This window comes from Schistocerca gregaria, chromosome 3 (genome assembly GCF_023897955.1).
Source record: "Schistocerca gregaria isolate iqSchGreg1 chromosome 3, iqSchGreg1.2, whole genome shotgun sequence".
NCBI classification, from domain to species: Eukaryota; Metazoa; Arthropoda; class Insecta; order Orthoptera; family Acrididae; genus Schistocerca; species Schistocerca gregaria.
In genome coordinates, this window is record NC_064922.1 from 714,462,000 (window position 1) to 714,488,752 (window position 26,753).

Below are 26,753 nucleotides of genomic sequence, written 5' to 3' on the forward strand. Positions count from 1 at the left end.
TGAGAGGCTGTATAATTTTCTTAATTTCAGAGGAGGAAGTTGGTGATGCAATCAGATGATTTTAGGAGTTGATTTTTCAAGGTACTGCTGTGACTTTGCTCTTGAACTGTTGGTCTTTATATTTCCTACTACATTTAAGAATTGATTATTAAGCACATGTGCTACCTCTGACTCATCATTTGTAGCCCTCCCACTTAAATCAGTTGTGATATTATCCTGTGAGGTGGTCAGTTGTCCTGTCTTTCATTTCATCATATTTCATCCTTAAGTTTGTTGTTGGAATTATTGATTTTTGACAAAATGCCATGTTTCTCAACTTTTTAATAATGTTTATGAGTAATTTTGAGTAGTTTTTGTAGTGTGCAACTACTGCAGGATCTTTACTTGTTCTTGCCAAGAATTACATTTTACTTTTCCTTTTAGAAGATACTTTGATCCCTCAAATGATCCAGGGTTTTTTATGTGGCTTTTGGTGTCATTTCTGTTTAGCTTATGCAGACATTTATTTTCAAATAATAATATGAATTTATCATGGAATAGATTAAATTTTATGTCAGCATTTGGTTCATTATAAATTCCATCCCAAGTCATCTCTTGTAAACAAATCTTAAAAATGTTTGTTCAGGTATAGTTAGTTTTTTCTAACTGATTTCCACTGAGAAATATCTATACCTTAAGGCACTATTTTATTCATTCTAACTAACTGTGCACCATGATCAGAGAGAGCATTTGTTACTTGGTATACAGTTATTTTATTGCAATGGGCTCTATCAAAGAAAACATCATCAATTATGATCTTGCTGTCTTTTTCCACCTGTGTTAGAAAGTTAATTAGTGAGATCAAATTGTAGGATTCAAATAAGATTTTTATAGGTCATTTTTCCTATCAGAATCCTTTAGAAAATCTACACTGAAATCATCACAGACTATTGAATGTTTGCTACTATCTAACAGATAGCACAGTAAGGAATCCACATGCTACACAAACTGTCCAAAATTTCCCTTTGGGCATCTCTATACATTTACAATTATAAGTGAACTATTTTTCAGTATTAATTCATAAGCACTCATTTCCATGAGCTGATCACTACAAAAGCTACTTGTTTTCTCATATTAGCTCTACATGAGTAAGATGCAAGAGTGTAGTCTTTTATATTGAGTCTCTAACCCTATGGTTATGTGGTGCTTGTATATGGATCAAAATTTCCCAGTGGGGATCTCTGTTCAGCTACAGTTGTAAGTGCACTATTCTTCAGTGTTAATTCACAAGCACACACTTCTATATTCTGATCATAAAAGAGGTACCCTCTGACATGAGTAACTGCACGGATCTTGCTTTGTGTAATGGTGGCCCCACACTCCCAAATATTTTCTGCAAGACTCTCAGCCAAACTACATTTCCATCTTTTATTCAGGTATAGGCTGTGTCTAGTATATCGCTATCTCTGAACTGCAGGAACCGGCATGGCACTCACATGAGAGTTCGTTTCAGTCAGCAGTAGCCTGCCCAACTATGTTTTCACATAGCTCATAGCAGTGTTAAACCGGGTCTTAGCATGACACTGTACGACACCCACAAACTTCACACGTGTGTCCAAAGTTTCTACTCCTATCCGATTCAGATCACCAGGATGTTTCCTGCTTCAGATACTGTCATCACTTGATCCTCTTTATCAAAATGCTTACACAAGTTATCTATGTTCTTTTTCACCTGGCTAGCACTAGCACTTGGTTTCACAATACTTGTGACCTGGTCTGCTGTTCCTAAATTGTCCTCTACCACCTGGCCTACACCCCTGTCATGGCTATTACCTAATCTCTTTTGTTACTGACCTACACTTAGTTTCTTTGTTAGAAGTCTGCTGGATCCTACTGTGATTTACAGCTGGATAAGGTTCTTCCTCTCCTATTTCAGGTAGCAAGTCAAGCTTATTAGATGCTATAAGCTTACATGTAGTTGAAGAGCTGCTCCCCTTTCACACATTGCTTGTTACCTCTACCCAGTTCCCACAGTCTGTTTACCCTTTATCTAGTTCATATTTCACCTAATGTAATTCAGTCTGAAGGGCACAAATCTTTGCCTCCTGTTCAGTGATTAACTTGTCTTTTTTGTAGAGCCTAAAGTCCATTCTCCACTACAATTCTCCCCAGTGGAATTCCAACCCACAATCCACATATACCATTCCCTGTCTGACTACACTACGGCAACATCCAAATTTATCACACATTATAATTCAGACTAAACACTTTCAAATATAACTTGATCACCTAATACACTCTAAACTTCACAGATTTTTGTTACTTATGAATTGCAAGAACTAGGCCTACAGCTTAGCACTTCAGGTGCATGATGCAACATAAGATGTTAGTTATTTCCACTTAAATAAGAACTTAGTATTCACTTAACTGTAGGATGTGTTAATTAACTTATTCATAATGAAATGTAATTTTTAATTAATAGGTTTTATGAATATTACTTGATTCTAGACAATGTTTACAATTGGTAAACTGTAGCCTGTTATGCATGATGAGATTTTATGTGATACTATAAATACAAAACCTCAGATCACGAAATCTTCAATTGCCCAGATGAAGGATATATAAAGGAACAAACTTACATCCAATATATGCTTCAAGCAATCACTTTTCCCTATGAAAATTGTTTAATTTTCACTAGTAGTGCAGAGGCAGCTACTGTCTGCACTAGCACCCCTACTCAAGACACACAAAACATATCACAGCACTCCTGGATTTCAGGAGAATATACTCATTTTCCAAGGAGGAATGAGGAGTTAACTGGGGAAGCCTGGACACAGGAACAGGGTGGACCAAACCTAGGCTGAGACAGACCCACCTTGCATAAGAAAGGAAAGGAGAAAATTAATTTTAATTTTCCATTATGAGATCATTACGAGTTTGCATTAATGAAACACAAGAAAGTGAATTGGCTGTGACCATTTCAAAGAAAGCATCCCAGAATTTACCTTAAGCAATTTAGAAAACCATGGGAACCTCAAAACTGATTGGCCAGATGAGAATTGGAGCCCTGGTTCAGATTGTTAACATTAGTGCCAACTCTCTCAGTAGAGAAACATGGGAAACAAATCTCTTTTTATTCCAAAATTCAACTCAATTAAAAATATTGAAGCCCATATAGGAGATTCTGTTCTCATAAAATGAATTAATCTTTTTCTGCATAAATAGATAGACATATAATATCAGAAATAATTAACAGTTATTCTTATAAAAAGTTCATACAGACAACAATACTGTGGAAACCATTCAGAATAATAACATCCCCTCATTTATTACGCTACAATATTTCAAGATATTTGGTTTATCAAGTCTCACAGAGAAAGACATATGACTTACCGGTCCAAAGCTGTCATATTCAGCAGAAGACAATGAATTACGATGTTGTAGGTTGTTTTGATATGTAGATTCATCAGCAGAGTTATCACTATCTGCATCTTGTGCCAGAACATGACCAAGTGGTGCTGTAGTCTCCACCAAAACCATCACACTGACCCTTAGTGGGAAGAGGCCACAGAGAGTAAGCAAGTGTCCTTTCTCTATGTGATTTGGAGATGCATAGAGTCTGAAATATTACCTGTTACATTATTAATTGCTGACATTTTGCATGTGACATATTTCACTTAAAGAAGAAGAAGAAAGAAAAACAGACATTAACTGATACAAAACAAGCTGAGATGTGCTGTGCATATTACACGTACTTAAAGCATTAACTCCTCTTTACTAATAGTTCATTTTTCATCTATTTCAATATGAATATCCTATTCTTATTTTTTATCCATCCAATTAAAGTATTCTTATTTAAAAGATATTCTCTAGACATATGAAGATCCATAATAGTTTGTATGTTTCTGTTTATGTCAGTGTATATTCTTAATAGATGTGATAAGTTATAACCAACAATATGAGTTATGTAATTCTTCATGCTTTCCCGGCGATCTGTTGACATCTTGGATATTCGGGAAACCAGCCGGATGTTCGCGTCATTCTCGCACGATATTTCAACAGCGTGCCTCGCTGTCTTCTTCAGGTGCTACCTGAGACTGGTCCTTGGGTCGATCCTGATAGTCTGGCCACAGAAATAGAACACTTACAATCAGTGTTCAGCAGGAATGGGTACTCCTCTAGAGATATCCAGAAGGCACTTCAACCTGCCAATTGGCCAAAGGATCCAGAAGAAGAACCAGAAGAGGCAAAGAAGATGGCATACTTGCCATATGCCGGACCTATCTCTACCAAGATCAGCAGGATTCTCCAGAAATATGACATCAAGAGCATATTTTGCCCACACACCAAAATTGGGGCTATGCTGGGGAATGTAAAAGATGACCTGGGGCTACGCAAGCCAGGTATTTACAACATACCATGCCAGTGTGGGATGTCATACATTGGCCAGACCACCAGAACTGTGGACATCAGGTGTAAAGAACACCAGAGACATACCAGACTCAGGCAGGCAACAAAATCAGCCACAGCAGAGCATTGTCTGGAACTTGGTCATTCAATGGATTATAATGACACCAAGATTGTGACACAGACCGCAAGATTTTGGGACAGTGTCATTAAAGAAGCAATTGAGATTAAGGTCACAGACAATCTAATCAACTGTGACTCGGGATACCAAATCAGCCCTGCCTGGAATCCAGCACTTGAGCTTGTGAAAACTCAACGCAGGACACTCCGGGATTCTGCAAGAAATATAAGTGGAGACAGAGAGAACAGCCATGAGACAAGGTGTTGGACACTAGAGACCAGATCTGACACACCCCAGATCAAGAACTCGACTTCAGAAGACGGCCAGGCCGGGCGCGGACGGCGGAGAGCACACCCGCGACCAGAGAGGGACAATGTAGCCGCGTCTGACGGGTGCGGACACGACGTGGAACACACGACGTGGCACGGACCGATTAGGGCGCACCCAGCACGCAACAGAAGTGGAAGCCGTAGTAACAGTCATGAGATAGAGTACCCAACATTCTTAAAGAAATATATGACCCTTCGTGGAGGAAATTATTCAAGATGACACCAACTGTGATTGGATGTAACTGTTCTGTGAGTCAGGTCTCCTGATTATTTTAGTGACCATTGGATTACTTCTATTACTCTGTACTACACTGTGTAGTTAACACATCATCCTCTTGTAATATATGTCAGATGCAAGAAAACTGCTTGACACCTTATAGCAAAATCTTTAAACAGTTAAAGAAAGACCACTCTGATACTCAAAATATGGAACTTACTTTTAAGTCATAGGCCCCCACAAAAAAGATAAAAACATTATAAATCTATACAACCAAAAATGTCAGTATTCCTATGGGCATAGGTTCTCTAACATATGAGGTTGCAAATATATTACATCCAAAGTGAGTTGCTAGTCAGTTATATTTTCATTAATTTTCCTGCTGAAACCAAAACTTACAAATGTAACATCTATTGTTTTAAAAACAATTTTCTTTACTTACGCAAGTATTTCTTGGGGTTCAAGTATCAATTCTGACTGTTGACTGTTAGTAACAGTGGAGGCATTCAATGCTGTGAAATAATGAGATCCTCTCTGGAAGAAAGAAGAATGTTTTACCAGTGAAATGTAAATGAAAAATGTATTTTAATATCTTTTTATTCTGAATCTTTATTATAATTGCCTCAACTTCTATTAGATGTTATACTCTAGAATTACATCCTTCATGTTCTTTCTGATTACATCTGATAACATTTGGTCACAGTGTTGTTATAATATTTGGTAGTAATAATATCTTTAAATTTTAAAAAATTATTATCAGTGCTGATTTTCTGGAAAAAAATTAAGCAATGCTCTGTGAACTATGCCAATGCCTAACATTTACAAATTACTGCTGTAAGAAATTATAACACGCTTTTACTGAGTACCTTAAAGTAATCAACTAGTCCAGATTTATACATAATATCTGAAATTAATGTTAAAACAGGTACTTTGCAAATGAACCTGGTTGTTTAGAGCAGGTATTGTTTAGAGCAGGTACCTAATCAGCATCAGAATATCACTATCATGTTTCTCATGCTTCTGTCCCATGATTTTGCTGTCTATAGCCAACTATCTTCCTTTCAGGGACCAGGTCTCCACATAAAGAATTGGGTAATATGGTTGTAAAAGAGGGCCTACAAGTTGAAGAAAATCAAGTTTTCAACAGTCCTCAGCTGCAGTAATGCTTTTAATGCCATTAAACTAAGTTAATTTGTTAAAACCCCTCTCACATTCAGTGGTGGATTTTGGTACACAATTAGCTGAGTTTATCAAAGACAGCAGAGAAGCTGGATATTCCTTTTCTTCTAGGAACTCCCAGAAATGTCTGATTACTATTTTTTCAGAAAATCTGAATCTTTGATATAATTTTTATGTTTTCCTCACAAGTTGATACAGAATTGTCAGACAAGTGTGACGGATGCAATTTTTTAGTGCATGAAGAAATATCATAGACATCATTTCATAGTCTACCACCCATTCACTTGCATAACTTTTCATAAAATGATGTTGGGTCAATGTGCTTTGTCCAGCAATACATCTTTTTTCATTTCCTTCAACTTCATTTGTTCTTTTTCTAAAAGAGTGATATTATGAGCCTGAAGCTCTAAACTGAGGTCAAACAACTACTACAGCAGTTCCCACATTAAATCCATATCGAAAAATCCAAAATATAGCCAATACTGGTGAAGACCTCCATACATTTTCTTATCAGTGTTGTCTCTGGTCATATCACTCTTAGCACTACTAAAATGTGAAACTAGCACCTTATTATTTCTCCATACAACTGAAACATTTCAAAAGCTAGAGACAACCCACTGAGTACCCAAGACCGTGACACTTTTAAGAATTTGAGTTTCAAGTTCTTCTGCATGTCTTCTGAGTTCTCTAGTATTTTTTTTTTTGGGGGGGGGGGGGGGGGGGGGTAATATTAGTTGTTTCAGTCATATCAGGCAGCACTGTTTGAATATAAATAATCGGGGAGAAATCTGGCTGATGATTAAATTATATTTTTGATGACTCTGACTTTTATTTCAGCAAACAGTTTGACTTAATATGTTAACAAATGCAAACCAGGAAGAAAGAATACACCCATGTCCACTACATTTAATTTATGAACATCAATTTCTGACTTGAGATAATGTAACAGTGGATTCCTTTTGGCAACTTTGTAGGCAGCACTGAAAACATTAGCTGTTACTAAATTCATCAGGTTACCCTCCATTCAAAGGCTGTTGCATGCAGTGATCATTATTTTAATTTGTAAATAATAGATATCAGCTATCAGTCGTCCTTTGGAATTTTTATTGGCAGATCTAGATTTCAGCTAGAAACTAGCTATTGTCAATGCTCTATGATTTTTGGTTAATGCATGTAATGCATGCTGGTCGGGCTTTGTCCACAGTTCATTGAATGAGTATTCAACGAACTGTGGACAATGCCTGACCAACAGGCATTACATGCATTAACCAAAAATGATAGTTCATTGAGAATGGCTAGTTTCTAGCTTAAATCTAGATCTGCCAATAAAAATAGCTGAAATCTATGATTTACAAATGTTACTGACTTGTCATTCTCCAGTGCTTTAACACAGACTGTTTCCAAAGACTTTTCACTTACTGCATATAATATTTTCAAAGCAACTTTATGGGCTGAGCTTTCTTGGTGTTTAATAATTTTTCTGGAGAGATGTCATCTGGTCTGTTTTACATGCTCCAAAGCATGACACAGAAATTTTTTATCACTGTTGTCAAATATTTATTCCTTGTTTACTTTTTCAGACCCAAATTTTCCAATTTTCTTCTACTCTTGCATCCCAGTTTTTATTTTTATTGTTTACCATCCAACACTTGTTCTTTTTACAGAAATCTCCTTTTCATTCTATTGGCCAATAATCTGGAAGATCATAATCAACTCTGTTTACAAAGATATGTCCACATGTAAATGACATGTTTTCAGGACACATGATTTCATTTCCACTCTTTTACTTACTTTCATAACCCCTGCCATTTCCATCATCACCCTCAAACAAATTAACCTTTTTATTCAAAGAAGATGAGAAAGTGCATAAACTTGCCCCATGATTTGAGTCTGAAACTCTACTAGAATTCAACACTTCACCTTAAACTCTTTAACACTGGAAATCAGAAGTGGAAAAACGACATTACGATATGACTGGATGAAAAAATGTATTTTAAACGCTGACTGCATAAGACTATTATTTATTTCCATGACTCTTAACATTCACATGTGGAATGATTTGAGTAATATTGTAAAGGTCAATAATATTGTAAAGTACAATATTCTAGTCATGTTTTCAAAGACTGTGAGATTGGCTCCCTTGACACCTGAATGGAATATCAACATATTATGTACAAATGCCCCAGATACAGATGAAATATATTTTGCTAATATTGTCATTGATGTATAATTTTTCTGCCTTTAAATATACATAAAAATGTAGATTTTCTCCCCTCTGATGACTCAAAAAGTTAAAGGGGATGCAGCTCTGAGTGTACCCCTGGAAACTCAGCACTGGTGATTACTACATGATAACCCTAATGGAATGGAAATGAGATCCATTTATTGCTGGTGCTCTATTAAGAAGAAGTAAAAACTTTTAAAACACTTATTGTATTTGCCCTACTAACTTATTAAATGCTTATATAGTACTTGTAGTAAAAGTATACCATGAACATTGTGGGGCACTGTCCTCTTTCATCTAAAAGACTTTGAAACACAACCGTTCATATCATTTTTTAAATTCATCAGTTCTACAACAGCTTGGATGCTATTGCGGCTTTTCCTCATGATGATGTTTTATTCACTTATTGATTCAGTCAGTCATACATTCATTAACACCTCATGTTATATGTATCCATCATGAAGGAGAACCTTCAATAATGTGAAATGAGTCAGTCATATATTAGCTGGCAGAAACAGAAGGATTTTAACTACCAGTAACAACTAGTCCTAATATTATTTCATTGATAATTATGTGAATTAGTTCTAGATTACTTTATTGTATACATAAATGGAGAAGCTTTGCCTTTTACACCATTCATCTGCTTTTTTTTCATCTAATAGTCCAAACTAGGTATAGTGGTAAATTTACATTTACACTGAACAGTATCAGTGGACTATATACTTGAAAAGTTAAAGGCTGTTTAACAAGAACATTAGTGTTTAGAATTTACATCCCAAGTCCAAACATTCTTGTACATTATAAAATAAGTGATTAATTAGGTACTCTTGAGGTGTAACATACCTTTCGTAGAATGAGACATCCCACAATCTTGATATTCATTGGCCAATGAAAGATATTCAAGAGTTAAGGTAGTTAGTAAGCAGGAACCATCTGACTTTTGGGAGGTTCTGTGATGGTTTGTGCAAATCGAAATTGTAGGGATCCTGTACCATTGGCAATGTGGGCCATGGACTGGCACTTCTACCTGCTGGGCACAGTTGTTTGCTCCAAGGGTCCATGAGAGAAAGGCATGGGGCACATGTGACTTTCACGACACCAATGAAATCATCATGGCTTTGAGTTTAGATTTTATTTTACTATTGTTTAGAGTCTTATCAGAGATGAATGCATGCCAACATCTAACTTATGGTACCCATATGTCCTGTTTTTAATGGGAATTCATTTTTAATTTTCCCACAAAATATTCAGTGGGGCCAAATGTCCTGATTATTCATAACTAGCAGTAACCTTATCTACTGCACAAATGACGAACAGATGTAACAGTGTTATACAGCTGTCAGTGTTCAATTGTATTTGCAGTTATGAATCAGCTATTCTGTGTTAGATGACATAAATTTGCAGTAGATGGAACCTACATGATGTCTTCAGACTGTTTCTGATAACAGTGAGATGTATACAGCAGTTTCAACACTTGGTTTGACAAGCTTGCTTCAGTGTGCTCCACTGTTTGTTGCTTGCTGTGTGTGAAACTAACATGTGACCATTAATATGGGGAAAACAACATGCTCTTTCTTGAAAACCATGAAAGAAGAGTTCCCTTTCTTGGAGGAGACTAGGAGTGTGAAGATAGAATGTACATTGTGTTGTTCGGTTTTTTTTCCATTGAACATAGAGGATGTGGTTCTATATCACATCAAATAAAGAAAAAAAAGTATCTGGTGGCAGTTGCTGCAAGAACTTCTAGTAGCATAACTTCCTTTGTAAGTATGAGTAAACTACAAACAGACAAAGATAAATGTATTGTGTGTCTGTGATGGTTGATGCATCAAATCACAGAAGCATAAAGCTAATGCTGATTCTAGCTAAGTATTTAATTCCTATCAAAGGTGTCCCGTGCAAAGTAATCTGTCTTCAGAACCCTGGTACAGAAATGAAAGAATTATTATCTACCTATATTCTGGCTAATTTTTTTTTAAAAAGGCAAAATATAGTTGACCAGGTTGTTACATTTCGTTCAAGTGACTGTTATACCAACTTTGGTGGATACAAGAGGGCAGGAACAAACAATGTTTATTCCAAACTGAACATTCAAGGCATTGGTTGTGCAGCCCATGTGGTACACAAACAAGTGCAGACATTCTTCCCATTGACATAAAAACAATAGTGAATAAAACTGTTCAGAATTATTCACATTTACACTTTGCGTGTGGAAGAACTGAAATCATTCTGTGATTGCACCGATACTGAACACAAATTCTAGGCAGTATTAAAACTAGATGGTCGTCGTTGCTCAGAGTTAGAAGGGATATTGATATGTATGATCCTTTTAAATCTTATTTACTGTATCAGGATAGGTATCCTACTTTGCTAAAACAGTTTTTTGAGAACACACAGACCTTCTTTGGTTTCGCTTTACACAAAGCCAATTGAAAATGTTTTCAAATTCTATCCAAAAGTTGGAAAGAACCATGATTTCAGCTGCAGAATCAGTTGAGGAGTTACAGCAGCTTAAAGAAAAAATCAGTAACAGGAAATGTAGTAAATTTCAAACTTCTGTTATTTCTTCAGTTTTTATTAACTCTGAAATGAGAGGTATTGTCGCTCAGTCAAAATACAAGTCAATTACCAATTTATTTGATGATGCTTTTGCAACTTACTTAGAAAAGTTGACTTCTTCATTTCAGCCTCTGCAATCATTTCATTGGATAACATTGAAAAATTCTGTTTCTTGGGCTGGACTTTTAAATTGCCTGAAAATTCTTAAGATGGTGGATTCAGGTGCAACATTTCAGATAGATGAAGATGTATTGCTTGATGAGATAGGATGCGTGAACAACATTGTATCCAAGAAACTTGAGGAATGGGAAAAGCTAATTTGTAAACAGATAAGAGGTGACGTGATGTATTCCATACGCATAAAAGTACAGGTACTTTATGTAAAAATATATAGACCCCTGGAAGTTTTGCTCTTGCTGTACCAGGCACAAGTGCTGTTGTGGGAATACTATTTTCAATTTTGATTTCCCTTTAGATTGATGAGGTAAACCATTTTGCTACTGAAACTATTGAAGTAACTGTAATAGTTAAGACTTGTTATCAAGATCTTACCTGCAATGAGTTCTACCACCTTCGATATTAGGTCTTATGATAAGTACAAAATTAGTAGCAGTGTTCCTGATACAGTAGCTAAATGGTCTATGGCTTTTTGACGTCTACATTACTATTAATTTGTTGCTAAAAATTAATAATGATGCAGTGCCATTACAAACATGTTTTGAAGTGTATTGTTAAAATATATGCCTTTTTATGTGCATATACTTTAGTTTTCATGTATTTTAGTAAAGTAATCCAGTCATATATGCAGAATATTTTCTTTCTGTCTGGTGTTGTTGTAGTCTTCAGTCTAGAGACTGGTTTGATGCAGCTCTCCATGCTGCTCTATCCTGTGCAAGCTTCTTCATCTCCCAGTACAAACTGCAACCTTCATCCTTCTGAATCTGCTTAGTGTATTCATCTATTGGTCTACAGCTACGGTTTTTACCCTCCACATTGCCCTCCAATAGTAAATTGGTGATCCTTTGATGCCTCAGAACATGCTCTACCAACCAATCCCTTCTTCTAGTCAAATTGTGCCACAAATTTCTCTTCTCCCAAATTTTATTCAGTACCTCCTCATTAGTTATGTGATCTACCCATCTAATCTTCAGCATTGTTCTGTAGCACCACATTTCAAAAGATTCTATTCTCTTCTTGTCTAAACTATTTTTCGTCCATGTTTCACTCATACATGGCTACACTCAATACAATACTTTCAGAAACAACTTTCTGACACTTAAATCTATACTCCTTGTTAACAAAATTCTCTTCTTCAGAAACACTTTCCTTGTATTGCTACTCTACATTTTATATCCTATCTACATTGACCACCATAAGTTATTTTGCTTCCCAAATAGCAAAACTCATTTACTACTTTAAGTCTCTCATTGCCGAATCTAATTCCCTCAGCATCACCCAATTTAATTCAGCTCCATTCCATTATCCTTGTTTTGCTTTTGTTGATGTTCATCTTATATTCTCCTTTCAAGACACTGCCCATTCCATTCAGCTGCTCTTCCAGGTCCTTTGCTGTCTCTGACAGAATCACAATGTCATCGGAAAACCTCAAAATTTTTATTTCTTCTCCATGGATTTCAAGTCTTACTCCAAATTTTTCTTTTGTTTTCTTTACTGTTTGCTAAATGTACAGATTGAATAACACCGGGGATAGGCTACAACCCTGTCTCACTCCCTTCCCAACCACTGCTTCCCTTTCATACCCTTTTACTCTTATAACTGCCATCTGGTTTCTGTACAAATTGTAAATAGTCTTTCGCTCCCTGTATTTGACCCCTGCCACCTTCAGAATCGAAAAGAGAGTATTCCAATCAACATTGTCAAAAGCTTTCTCTAAGTCTACAAATGCTAGAAACATACGTTTGACTTTCCTTAACTTATCTTCTAAGATAAGTCATAGGGTCAGTATAGCATCAAGTGTTCAAACATTTGTACAAAATCTAAACTGATCTTCCCCAAGGTGGGCTTCTACCAGTTTTTCCATTCGTCTGTAAGGAATTCATGTTAGTATTTTGCCGCTGTGACTTATTAAAATTATATTTTTGGTAATTTTCACATCTGTCAACACCTGCTTCCTTTGAGATTAGAATTATTATATTCTTCTTGAAGTCTGAGGGTATTTCACCTGTCTCATACGTCTTCCTCACCAGACGGTAGAGTTTTATTAGGGCTGGCTCTCCCAAGGCTATCAGTAGTTCTAATGGAATGTTGTCTGCTCCCGGGGCCTTGTTTTGACTTAGGTCCTCCAGTGCTCTTTCAAATTCTTCATGCAGTATCATATCTCTCATTTCATCTTCACGTTAAGTCCTCTTCCATTTCCATAATATTGCCTACTAGTGCATTGCTGTTGTATTGACCCTCTATATATTCCTATAAATGCGTCAATACACAAATCAATAAGATTTTAACCATAGCTACATCTACATAGCTTCAGAAGTGTACACTGAGGCTACTCGATAGGAAATGCCACCAGCTCCAACTGACCAAAATATCTTGGTGATTCATTTACTGGTTCAGAGATGACAGCACCAATTAAAAGTAATCAATATCAAATTTCAGGTTGAATGCCGTAATTCATGGACATGAGCATAGAAACTCAAAGCATGATGCAAGCATGCACAATATATAGTTCTGGCAATACCAGCCATGACCTTCTTCTTCTGTGCAGATGCGCACATATTACCTGAACTCTTACGGGACTTGGTAAGAATGTCTACCACAAGTAATGAGTGTGTGGGGTAGGGACACTACGAATGTAGTGTGTGGACATAGAAGGTGAGAATGTGGGTCTCGCAGGAGGCGTGCATGAGATAGTCCCTGCAGTCACACTATCTTCTGTGCCTTCGGTGGCTCAGATGGATAGAGCATTTGCCATGTAAGTAGGGAATCCCGTGTTTGAGTCCCGGTCGGGGCACACATTGTCACCTGTCCCCGTAGAAATGTATCAATGCCCGTCAGCAGCTGAAGGTATTAATATATAAATCTACTTTTGTTCTAGATGGCATCAGGACATCAGTGGTCTCTGTTCATTCGGACATGTCCAAAAGAACAGACACCATATCCATACAAATATATAGTTATCAGAATTACTTCTAGATTACTTTATATTTTTGTATCAGGAGAAAAAATAACTGCTTGGAAAAAACCCAATGATTGTTCTCTTATATTGCTTAGCTGCTTCTTTTCTCAAATACTTCAAACAATCCATTAACTTTGCAGAGACTTGAATGAGATCTCAAATACTGATAGGCACAATTTGTTTAATATAGGCCTCAACATCAAAGTTACATGGAAATCACATTCTGAGTCCAAATATACACATAAATTGTAGACAAAGTGACTAATGATGCAGTCTGGGCTGATATAAGTTGTTTTACAAATTCTAAATAATAATAATAATGATAATAATAATAATAATAATAATAATAATAATAATAAACTGTTTCTCTATGTCTCAGCTGTCAACACTGAAGCTTTCATGTATCAGAACTTTGAAAAGAGATGATGTTCTGAAATTTGAAATCTCAGTGTTGTTCTAGAGCCCAGTTTTCATTTAAAGCATATCAAAGCTGCCCCATCTATCTTAAATGTAATGTAGATAACAACAAGAACTGGTTTTCAGACTGAATCATTTTCTTCACACTGTGTAGAACCTCCATTTGTGTAACTCAATGACATCTGCATCTACATAATCGTTCTACAGTTCACAACTAGGTGCGTGGCAGAGCATTGTGTACAGAGCAGCTAGATGTTCCTGTTGAAAATTTAGGATATGATCCACCGTGAGTGAGTTAAACCTGCTAAGTGGGTGAGAGCACTAGAAAAGCTATATGTGTGTACCAAGCCAGTCCCATATCAAATCTTGGTATTTAGGCTTATGAGCTATCAGTTCTCGAGCCTGCAGCTGATGAGCCAGCAGCAGCTACTTACAGTGTGATACACATATAAAGTTAACTGTCTACCAGACTCTGGTTCAATCATAAAAACGGCCACACAAACTGTGCAGTAGATGTTTAGCAACTGCTATTGACCAACAAACCCATTTTATATCCAAATAAAAAAATCATTAAAGGGAAATTTTAGGCCTTAAACAGGGATTGTTGTCAAGGCTAAAGCTGGGCACAATGGTTTAAAGCTACTGATTTTAAAAATGTTTCAATAGCATTTTTAAACAGTGGAAAATCCAGGATGGCATGTAACAATATTGTGAAAAGGAAAATTGCTACTCACTATATAGTGGAGATGCTGAGTTGCAGACAGTCACTGCAAAAATACTGTCACAAATATAGCTTTTGGCCAGTAAGGCATTCATCAGAATAGAAGGCAAACACACACATACACACTCGTGTAAACATAACTCACACACAGATGACTGCAGTCTCAGGCAATTGAGGCCACACTGTGAGCAGCAGCACCAGTGCATGATGGGAGTGGCAACTGCTTCACAGCCTGTGTCATAGGATCCTTCCCACCAAACCCAGCTTTTCTGAATTGTGCAGGTGGGAACTTCCCCTGCAATATATACTACATTCCTGTAACCCTCCTGGACTCAACCTTTGTTAGTCATTGTCCTTAGCCATCCAGCACCTTCTCTGTTCCAGGAAGCACTACACAGTCCTCATTCCTCCATTCCACCCAGTCTTTTTACTTATCTCCTTTACCACTATCCCCCTCCCCCCTCCCACCTCTCCACTCCCACGTTCTAACTCCCGACTGCACATACCTGCCCCTACCCTCTTTCCACCTCATCCCTCTGCACTTACCAAAAGCACGTCACTGTCTACCATGCCTACCGTAATATCCCTCCCCATCCTCACCACAGCCTCCTTCTTACCCCCACCCAGTCACCACTCCCATCATGCACCAGTGCTGCTGCTCGCAGTGTGGCCTCAGCTGCTTGAGACTGCAGTCATGTGTGTATGAGTTACGTATGTGTGAATGTGTATGTGTGTGTTTGCCGTCTATTCTGATGAAGGCCTTACCAACCAAAAGCTATATTTGTGACAGTCTCTTTGTTGTGCCTGTCTGTGACTCAGCATTTCCGTTATATGGTCAACAGCATTTTTATTTTAGTAACACATGCATATTCTGCTGTTCACCAACAGATCTACAGCAAGTGACTATCTCAGGTGCTTTATTGGTTTGCCTTATTGTATCAAAATCTGGTGACCAAGTCACTTCTTGGTGCACTAGGCTGAGCTGGGGGCATCAAGACCACAATGGGGAAGACAAAACTCTCAAGATGGTGGGAAGTTCCTTAGGTGTTCTGACTCTCTAAATGTTTTACAAGCAATCTGATACATGTACCTGGTAGATGTATTAGTCAATATGATACAGGCCAGTATCCTCCTCACAATCCTACATGTGCAACCAGCAGATAAATTAGTCAATATGATACACTCCTCCTAAAAAGTCAGGAGTAGGAGAATGTTTTCTGCTGGGTGCCTACACACATGGACAAGGGAAATGAGATATAAAACAGAACAGTGATAGCAGACTACCATAAAATATCTTGTTCTGACTGCCACTGTCATGTTCTGTTGTGTGAACAACATACAGAATGATGTCTCAGTGCCATGAAAAGTGAGAGCAAGTGATAAACAACAAGGTGCAGTCACTGAAACTGACTACTTGACTGTGGCAAACCTACTTCCAGTCTCACATGGAGTAGGTGAGAACATGAAATGATGTCTGAAAAATCAACTCAGGGACACTCTGCCTCCTAGAATATAGGTGGTCACTTGGATAGATACTAAGTGATAAGGAAATTTCAGATGCTACCATATCCAAGCCTCAAAATGTCTTCATAAGAACTGTTTTTTTTTTATTTTTTATTTTGTTAATTTCATATTTTATAGGTATGTAACATTTTAAAGCAGAAACAAAAGAATCATCTTGAGAATACTGACATCTTAGATCGCAACGAGCAGTGACATTCCAGTGTTCTGACAAACTTACTGAGCTACTTACACAATGTGTTGTTTTCGTCAATATTGAGGCATTTCTTACCATGGTTCCATCTTTGAGCTATACGATACCTGAGCTATACGATACCTCAGTAACTGCCCTTTCCAGGATTTATTCTCTGCTTTCAGACAGAGCATTCTTGTCCTGAGTACCAGAAAGATATAACTCTTTCAGTCACACTTGCAAACGCAAGTGATCCACATTTTTAAACATGCTATTATGTGATTGATTCTGAGTAACAGGCAGGAAACTCAAATTTTGGATTTTAATTTTTTGCACTTTAAAGGGGACTTCTTTTTACCAACACTTTCTTTTCACATTGGGACTTGCTGATGTTTCCTTTGTAAAAACTGCACACTGTGATTCAAAATAATTACACCAAACAGTTACATAACAATCTAAGATAAATGATGCATATTTCTGGAAACATTTCATACAAAAATAAACAAATTATCCATATCTTCACCACTACAATATAATGTTGCAGAAGGTTGAATCATTCATGACTATCACATTTTTCCTCTGCTTTTTTTATTAAGTCCCTAATTATCTTGTATTTATTTCCTTTCCAACATCAGTTTTTGATGTAAGCATGTAAACCAATTCAGTGGCATTTGGTGCAGTATTTTATGCCCATAATTACTTCTTCTGTACCTAGCTTTTTATTTACATTAAACAATGAGAAGTCCAGGTTGGTGTATCAACAAACATGGAAAGGACAGATTTGCTACTCACTATAAAGATGATATGTTGGATAACATACATGAAAAGACTGTGACAAATTAACCAAAAGCCTTTGTCAGACAGGAGAAAAACACCTACATTCACACAAGCTAACATTCCTCACACACACATGATCATTGTCTCTGACTGTTCAGGCCAGACTAAAACTGAAATGCACCAAATGGGAGCAACAATCCATGGTGGAGTGGGAAACAGAAAGGGTTACAGGGTACTGGTTGGGGAAGAGGAAATGGTGCTGCCTGGCAGAGCATTCAGGGACTAGAGTAGACAAAGAAGGCTACCCAGTGCAGCAATGGAAGCAAAGGAAAACAGGGAGTAGAAAGGAGAGGAGTAAAAAGGGAAAAAAGATTGGTCGGTGAATTGCCATAGAGAAGTGCACAATGAGGATGGGGACATGGTCTGTGAGAAGGTGATAAGACAGTGGGGCAGAAACTGTTGGATGAAGTGTGTGGGGAATGTGGGTTATCATAAGCTGAGGCTGGGATGATTCCAGGAGTTGAGAACGTGTTGTAAGGAGGACTCCCATCTAAGAAGTTGGTGGTGGAGGGGAGGATACAGATGGCATAGGTTGCGAAGCAGCCATTGAAACCTAGCATTTTATGTTCAGCTACATGTTGTGCAACAGTGTGGTCCTCATTGCTCTTGGCCACAGTTTGAAGGTGACCATTCATTCTGGTGGAAAGCTGGTTGGTAGTCACATCAATATAAAAAGCTAGGAATGACTGCAGCAAAGCTGGTACATAACATGGCTGCTTTCACAGGAGTCTTGGCCTTTTATGTGATACGATAATCGTGTGACAGAACTGGAAAAGGAAGTGCTGGGTGGGTGGATTGGGAAGGTCTTGCACATGGCTCTTTCAAAGGGATATGATTTTTGTGGCACGGGGTTGGGATTGGGAGTGGAGTTGGGATGGACTAGGAAGTTGCAGAGATTGAGTGGGTGACTGAACACCACTCAAGAATGGGTGGAAGGGATCTCAAGTAGGATATGCTTCGTTTCAGGGTATGATGATAGGCAACCAAAGCCGTGAAGTCTAGGGTGGTACTGGGTGGCAAAGGGGGCACTCCTTTGTGGCTGGTTCTTAGGGCTGGTGGGAGGATTGGGGGTGTGAGAGGAAATGTCATGGGAGATATGTTTGCGAACCAGGTCTGGAGGGTAGTGACTGTCTGTGAAGGCCTTGGTGAGACCCTCAGCATATGGGCAAGATACGCCATCCCTGGGTGGCCAAGCTGCATGGGAGCAATGTTTTGGTGTAAAAGAGATGACAGCTGTTGAAATGCAGGTGGTTGGTGGATTTAATGTGCTCAGAGGTGTGTATGAAGCCCTTAGATAGGAGGAGCTCATCTTTCAGGATGATGGCATAGTATGTTGAGAAGGACCAAGTGAAGTGAATCAAAGATAAAGTGTTGGGGTTTTGAAGGATAGGCTGTCCTGGCCCTGAGCCCAGATCAAGAAGATTCCATCAATGAACTTGAACCAAATCAAGGGTTTGGGAGATTAGGAAGGGATACTCAGGACAGCCCATAAACAGGTTGGCATAGGAGGGTGCTATGCGAGTGCCCATGACTGTGCTGTGGATTTGTTTGTATACTTTCCCTTGAAAGGAGAAGAAGCTGTGTGTTACAATATAGTTAGTAAGGTGTATGGGGAATCAGGGAGTGGGTTTGAAGTCTGAAGGAAGTTGGGAGAGAATGTGTTCAATAGCAGAAAGACCCTTGACATGAGAGATGCTGGTGTACAGGGATGTGGCAACAACAGTGATGAGCAGAGATCCAGGAGGTAAGAGGGTGAGGATGACTTTCTACTTCAGTCGTATCAGAGGCTGAGCTCTGCTGCAGACCAATGTGGATCATCCAGCTGCACAACATGCAGCTGAACATAACATGCTAGATTTCAACAACTGATTCACAACCTGGGTCATCTGGACCCTCCCTTCCACCACCAGCTTTTGAGATGGTAGTTACCCCTACAACACATTCTCCACTCCCAGAACCACCCTGGCTTCAACCTATACTAACTTACTGTCCCCACACTCTCCAACCACAGTTTCTTCCTCTGTCCTATTACCTCCTCCCAACTCATGCCACCACTATCATGCACCCACTAATCTTTTTCCCTTCCTGCTCCTCTCCTTTCTGCTGCCTTTTTTTCCTTTTCCTCCCTCCTCCATAGTTTCCTGAAGTTGCACCAGGTAGCCTTGGCTGCCACCTCTAGTCCCTATAAGCTCCATCACACAGCACTGTTTCCTCTTCCCCACCCATACTCTACTATACCATCGCGTTCCCCACTCCACTACAAATTGTTGCTCCTATTTGATGTGTTTTAGTTTAAGTCTGGCTTGAGCAGCCAGAGACAGCAGTCGTGTGTGTGTGACATGTGCTTGCTTGCGCGAATGTGTGTGTCTCCTTTTCTGATGAAGGCTTTGGCTGAAAGCTTAATATGTAACAGTCTTTTTGTTATGCTTGTCTGCTAATCAAATTGTCATATTTACAGCGAGTAATAATCTAGTCTTTCCATGTTTGTTGTTTTTATTCACATTGTTACACATTATTTAAGTTTCTGTTTCTTATAACATAGGTTTTATTTATTGATCTTCTTATAACAGCTTTCCCCATGAGCAGATCCACCCAGGTAGTTTATTTATCTCTAGATCTTTTTTACAAAAAAATTTCATGGAGATACATATTCTGAAGTGAGTGTAATGCTTTCAAATGCCTTCTGCATTCCAGTGCTGTTCATCATTGCATTCTTCTATTTTCAGTTGCATGCTCCAACCCCAAGTACAATCAGATGTCCTGCTTATTTGCCTCCTCCTCAGAATTCTAATTGCTCTTCTGGCAAAAGTTTCTCAGAACTATGCATTTGGGAACTGTCTCTCCAGCACATCCTGCATTATTGAAACCACCCTGGCCTAAACCTGCACTAGCTGGTTTCCCACTGCCTCACCTTTTGCCTTCTCTATTCTGTCAACACCACTCCTTCCTTGATTTCTGTATCTCTTTTGTGCTCTCCCCTCTTCAATCTTTCATCTTGTGCAGCTGCTGAGTCATCTGTTGAAAGACCTGCCTCTTTTCTTCTACTCCCTCCTTGTGTCCTACCATACACCCTCCCCACTTCCTTCAGCATATACAACTATTTTCAATAATCAATAAACAATAATCAGTCTCACTGTGGCCATGGGAATGTGCATTTGCATGTCTGTGTGAATGTGTATTTTTACTAAAGAAAGAGCAAGATCTCCAAAGCTAGTGTCAATAGTATTTCCTGCTACATGTTTCAATGTTCCATACCTCAGAACACTATAGTTAAGTGGCTGTATTTCCCTCATTTTGAATTTATTTCCATTATTGTTATTACAGCTGCAGAATTAAATACCTGTGATGTGTGCCATGCTGCAGAGGCATCTGCTGTCTTATTTCCATCCTGAAAAAAAAGTATCAAAAATTGAAATTTAAGGAAAAAGAAGAAAAATCAAACAGCAAATGATGACATACAGACCACTATGGCTCGAGCAATTAATCAGGAATTCCAAAAGATAAATTAAAACAATAAGTCTTCTGTAACTAAAATCATCTGCAAATAAAAGTATAGATACATTGAAATTGCAACTACATAAATATAGAAAATGTGCTAATCTAGTTTATGGCAACACAATAAAAGACTTATACAAAATATGAGATAATCGGTAGTTTTAAGAACCTGGGGCTTCTTCTCCCTGCAACAAGGAAAGGAAATGACTGATGAAAGAAACACCAGGTTCTATACAATGTTGAATTGTTTTTACCAACCAGCTTTTATAAATTCCTGAAAGGGGTCCACAGCCCTGCAATTACAATTTTTGATAACTTACATAGTGATATAAAATGTCTGACAGACAGTGAAGTAAAATTTCAAAACAGTCTGAGAAAGTTTGTCCTTGACAACTTCTTCTATTCTGTATAGGAATTTCTGTTATTTTATGGGTAGGAATTACTAACTCTTATTTGAATATTTAATAAGAAATAAATAAAAAATAAATGTTCAGTACACAGTCACATTTACAAATTAATTTGCAATGTGGATGTCAAATGATTCATTCCACAGAATTACAATTTATCATGCACATGATCTGTGGAACATGAAACTATCTAACCAAACTATAAGCTGTCTTTCACTTCCAGTAGATACACCAACCCCCACACACCCCCATCCCCCCTCCCAGGAAGATTGTTTTGACAAAACTGACACCAATATTTATTTGCTGGTCTCCACTAACATAAAATGTACCACCAACCTTACCAAGATGAGGAGGCTTGCACACCTCAAGAATGCAGACAGCTGTACTGTGCTATAGGTGCAATCACAAGAGAGGGGTATCTGTTGAGAGGTCAGACTAATCCATAGTTCCCAAAGATGGGCAACAGGCTTTTCAGGAGTTGTGAGGGCAATAGTCTGAATGAATGACAGAACTTAAACCCACTTTTGGATCTCTGGGCAGGGACTACTCATGAGAAAGTGGTTGTCAGAAGACACAAAACGGGCATTCTAAGAATCAGAGGGCAGAATGTTACACTTTTTAATCAGGTAGAAGGGTTAGAGAATTTAAAAAGGGAGATTGATAGGCTGAACTTAGATATAGTGAGACTTAGCGAAGTGTAGTGGCGTTGAGAGCTTGATTTCTGATTGGGTCAGTACAGGTAATGCAGAAGTATGCCTAATAATGGATAAGAAATTAGGAATGAGAGTAAGCAACTATGAGCAGCATAGTGAACACTTCTGGAGAAACATGGGATCATGTGGTGCAATATTGACCCAATGTCTTATCTTAGAGGGCAAGTTGAAGAATGGTACACCTACATTTATAGCATTTTTAGATTTAGATGAATATTTTGACAACATTGACTGGGCTACACTCTTTGAAATTTTAAGGCAAGCCGGGATAAAATATAGGGAGTGAAAGATTATTTACAACTTTTACAGAAACCAGTCATAAGAATCGAATGACATTAAAGGAAAGTAGTAGCTTAGAAGAGAGTGAGACAGGATTCTATACTATCTCTAATATTCAATCTGTAGACTGAGCAAGCAGTAAATGAAATAAACAAGTTCAGTAAAGGACTTCAAGTTCAGGGAGGATAAGTAAAAACGTTGAGGTTTGTGACAACATTTTAATTTAGTCAGACAGAGGCGTACCCAAGTATTCAAGGCTATGTCCCCTACCCCACATCACCCCATTAGAAACTTACTTTCTGCATTTTTTTACATAGATTTAGAAAATTATGTAATTTGTAAGGTAGGTTTAATACAAATGAAGCATTATTGAAAAACGTTTAATTAAATGAGGTATATAGATGACACGATACAATAGCCATATCATAGATGCTGCTGGCAAAGGGATATCTGTGAAGAGTCACTGTAACACATGGTTCCTACAGAGGGTCATCAGTCTTTTCAATAGTTTCAAGGGCAACAGTCTGGACCATTGACCTATCTGGTCTTGTAACTTTAGGAAACATGGCCTTGCTGTGCTGGTACTGTGAACAAAAGAACGGAAGGTGAAACTACAGCCATGACATTCTTCTCCCAAGGGCATGCTGCTCTCCTGCATGGTTAAATGATGATGCCATCCCCTCACATAAAATATTTGGGAGTTACATTAGTCCCTCATTTGGATTTCTGGGCAATAGCTACTCAGGAGGATGTCTTCATGAGGAAAAACAAAACTGGCTTTCTATGGGCTGGAGTGTGGAATGTTCAATCTCTTAATCAGGTAGATACATGAGAGAATTTAAAAAGGGAAATGGATTAGGTTAAAGTTAGATACAGTCAGGTCAATACAAGAAGTAAGGCAGGAGTAAGTCTAATAATGAATAAGAAAACAAAAATGTGGGTAAGGTACTTTGAACAGCATAATGAATGCATTATCCCTGCCCTGAAAGACAAAAAGCAAGCCAACAGACCCCAAAGAGTCACAAGTTTCTATGCCAACTAGCTCTGCAGATGATGAATGGATTGAAGGAAAGTTGAGAAAAGAGAAATTGAGGTGCAACTAGACTAGAAGAAGGGATTGATTGGTATGACACATCTGCATCTAAGTCTAATCCTACACTCTGCAAAAGCACTGTGAAGTGGATGGCAGAGGGTACATCCTACTGTATCAATTATTAGGCCTTGTTTCCATTCCATTCATATAGGGAGTGTAGGTTGAATGATTGTCCAAATGTCTGTTTGAGATGTACTTAATTTAATCTTCTCCCCACAATCCCAAAGGGAGCAATATATAGGGGGATGTAGTGTATTACTAGAGTCATCATTTAAAACTAGTTCTTTTAACTTTTGTCTGGAGACTTTCTCAGGGCAGTTTCCATCAATCTTCAAGAATCTGCCAGTTCAGTTCTTTCAACATCTCTGTGAAACTGTCCTGTGAGTCAAACAAACCTGTTACCATTCATGCTGTTCTCATTCCACACACAATATCTACATACATTACAGAAGCTCTGTAAATTTTGGAAGGTAGGAGACGGATACTGGCAGAAGTAAAGCTGTGAGTACCGGGCGTGAGTCGTGCTTTGGTAGCTCAGATGGTAGAGCACTTGCCCGCGAAAGGCAAAGGTCCCAAGTTCGAGTCTCGGTCGGGCACACAGTTTTAATCTGCCAGGAAGCTTTAAAAAGAAATTAATATAAATTAATGCCATGTAGCTGATAAGAGCCAAGAACATGTTGTAAAGCCAGTTCCCACTTGCGTTATTCTGAGAAACTGACGTTGGGGGGGGGGGGGGGGGGGGAGGGGGTTCAGATGGTGTGGTGAAATAGGAACTGAGATCACAACTCACAACTGCTGCCATGTTGTAGGACATACTCTGCAACAGTTCCCTTGTCTGTTACCAGTATACACCCTCTGTGCATGTTAATCCAAACTGATAAGTTGGTGGTAGACATATCAATATAAAAGGCCAAACAGTGTCTACATACAGCTGGTACATGACATGTCATTTCACTAGTGGCTCTCCCTTTGACAGCATATGTTTTGCCAGTTATGGGGATGGTATAGGTGGTGGTAAGAGGGTGCATAGAGCAAGTCTTACAGCAGGGATGGTCAGTGGGGTAGGAGCCAGAGGGTAGGAAAATGGGTGCAGAAGGAGCAACCCGAACACTGAGGAAACTGGCTGGAAGAAGGGGATGGAATGGGTGGGGGTGGGGGGAAGCTATTCTAAGTGTGGTTGAAAAAATGTCACACAGAATGGACTTCATTTCAGGCCATGATTTTGGGAAGGTGCCTACCATATTTACTCAAATCTAAGACGCACTTTTTTCCCTGTTTTTATAACCCAAAAAACCGCCAGCAGCCTAGAATCGAGTGCAAAGTAAGCGGAAGTTCTGAAAAGTGTTGGTAGGTGCCGCCACAACTAACTTCTGCCGTCAAATATATGTAGCGCTGCACAAGCATGCTTTGCAGGCACAAAGATAAAGCATCAGTAAATAATTTTTTTAAAAAAATGTTGGAGGACGAGTTTTTTTTTTTTTTTTTCTTTTCTTTTTTTTTTTTTTTTTCCTCCACCCCGAGTTTTGACCACTACATTTTCATATATTATCCAACGAAGTAAATACAAATTCCATATTGTTCATCTTCGAATGTAGCAGCATTTCAATGTACAATGAAAATCCGACAGGCAAGACTGTTTGGGATGTTTGTCAATATGGCCAACTCTACATTCTGAATTTTTTCCTACCTTGAGAAGAGATGGTTGCTAATAGGAACATTTATGAATTGTGAATCACATGCAGTATTCTCTTCACCATAAGAATAATACGATTATAAACATTTTGCCTTGTATTGTTTCATGTTTGCTGCTATCTCATTTAAATCCTGTCTGCCTAATAAACTAAGAAACTAGAGTGAGACAACAGCAAACACGGAAGAATATACATATCATGTCATGTTTATATTGTATTATTCTTATGCCTAATAGTGATACCATCAGAAATGAAGCACGGAAGAGACTCTAATTTCTGTGCACAATGTAATGTATTAAAGAGGTGTCTGCAAAGATTTTCAAACGGAGAAAATTTTTCGCTAAACTCTCGTTCAGAACATCTTCTATCATACCCAGTTTATTATTTGGTTCTTGTTGGTCATTATCTAATAACGTAGTAGTGTAAGTAACAACAAATAGCAGTCTCTTGCCATTGTTTCACTAATGAGACGATTCCTCTCCTTTTTTTTAAATTGCTAAGCTGCGGTATCGTGCACAAAAGCAAGCCATGCTGCGATCGGCGACAGTCCGTAAACACTCCTTATCAGAATGCGACAAACAATGCATGACACAGTACAGCAATGCATTTTCAGCTTAGAGTGATGTAAACACCTATAACAAAGAGAACGGCACTTATCAGATCGAAGAAAAATAAGCAATCAATTCAAACCAGATAAAGCATGTGAAAAAGGAAGGGTGCCCGTATAAATACGGACGGAGCACCTGACATAGCAATGGCTACCTGGTAAAGCTTAACTGCTAAGCTTACGACTCGAACCGAACTACTGTAGCTGTATCGTCATTCATTCAACCTAAATTGTGTCTCATATTACAATGGACCAACTTTGTTTCGATTTGGAGGTGCGGCCTAAAACTTTTCTCTCCCCTTGAATTTCGAGTCTCAAATTTCAGGTGCTTAGATTGGGGAAAATTTTTTTTCATTGATTTCGAGTCTCATTTTTCTGGCGCAGCTTAGATTCGAGTGCAGCTTTGATTTGAGTAAATACAGTAGTTGAATAGCTAAATAACACATTGAAGACATGAACTGTATTGAATGACAATAGGTGTACTCCTAACTTGGTTTTTGGAGGGAACAGCAGTACCAGGTTGGGTGTGAAGTTCTGAGAAATCTGATTCTGAGCTAGGCTGTAGGGGTTGCTGTGAGGTGAGAATGGTGGTGTATTGCTGCAAAGAGCCCTGAGGCTGGACAAGTACATTTGCCTCAAATTCCAAAGC

The 26,753-nt window shown here is 38.3% G+C and overlaps 1 protein-coding gene across 1 annotated transcript in view; it reads right to left on the reverse strand.

Annotated features, from left to right (window-relative positions):
- LOC126354056 (serine/threonine-protein kinase Nek8) overlaps positions 1 to 26,753 on the reverse strand; it is a 305,150-nt gene that overhangs the window by 23,226 nt on the left and 255,171 nt on the right. The window contains exons 19-21 of the mRNA XM_050003414.1: positions 21,160 to 21,207; positions 5,496 to 5,587; positions 3,373 to 3,598 (exon numbers count right to left, since the gene is read on the reverse strand). Coding sequence (XP_049859371.1) covers positions 3,373 to 3,598; positions 5,496 to 5,587; positions 21,160 to 21,207 — 366 coding nt within the window. The remainder of the gene's footprint in view (positions 1 to 3,372; positions 3,599 to 5,495; positions 5,588 to 21,159; positions 21,208 to 26,753) is intronic.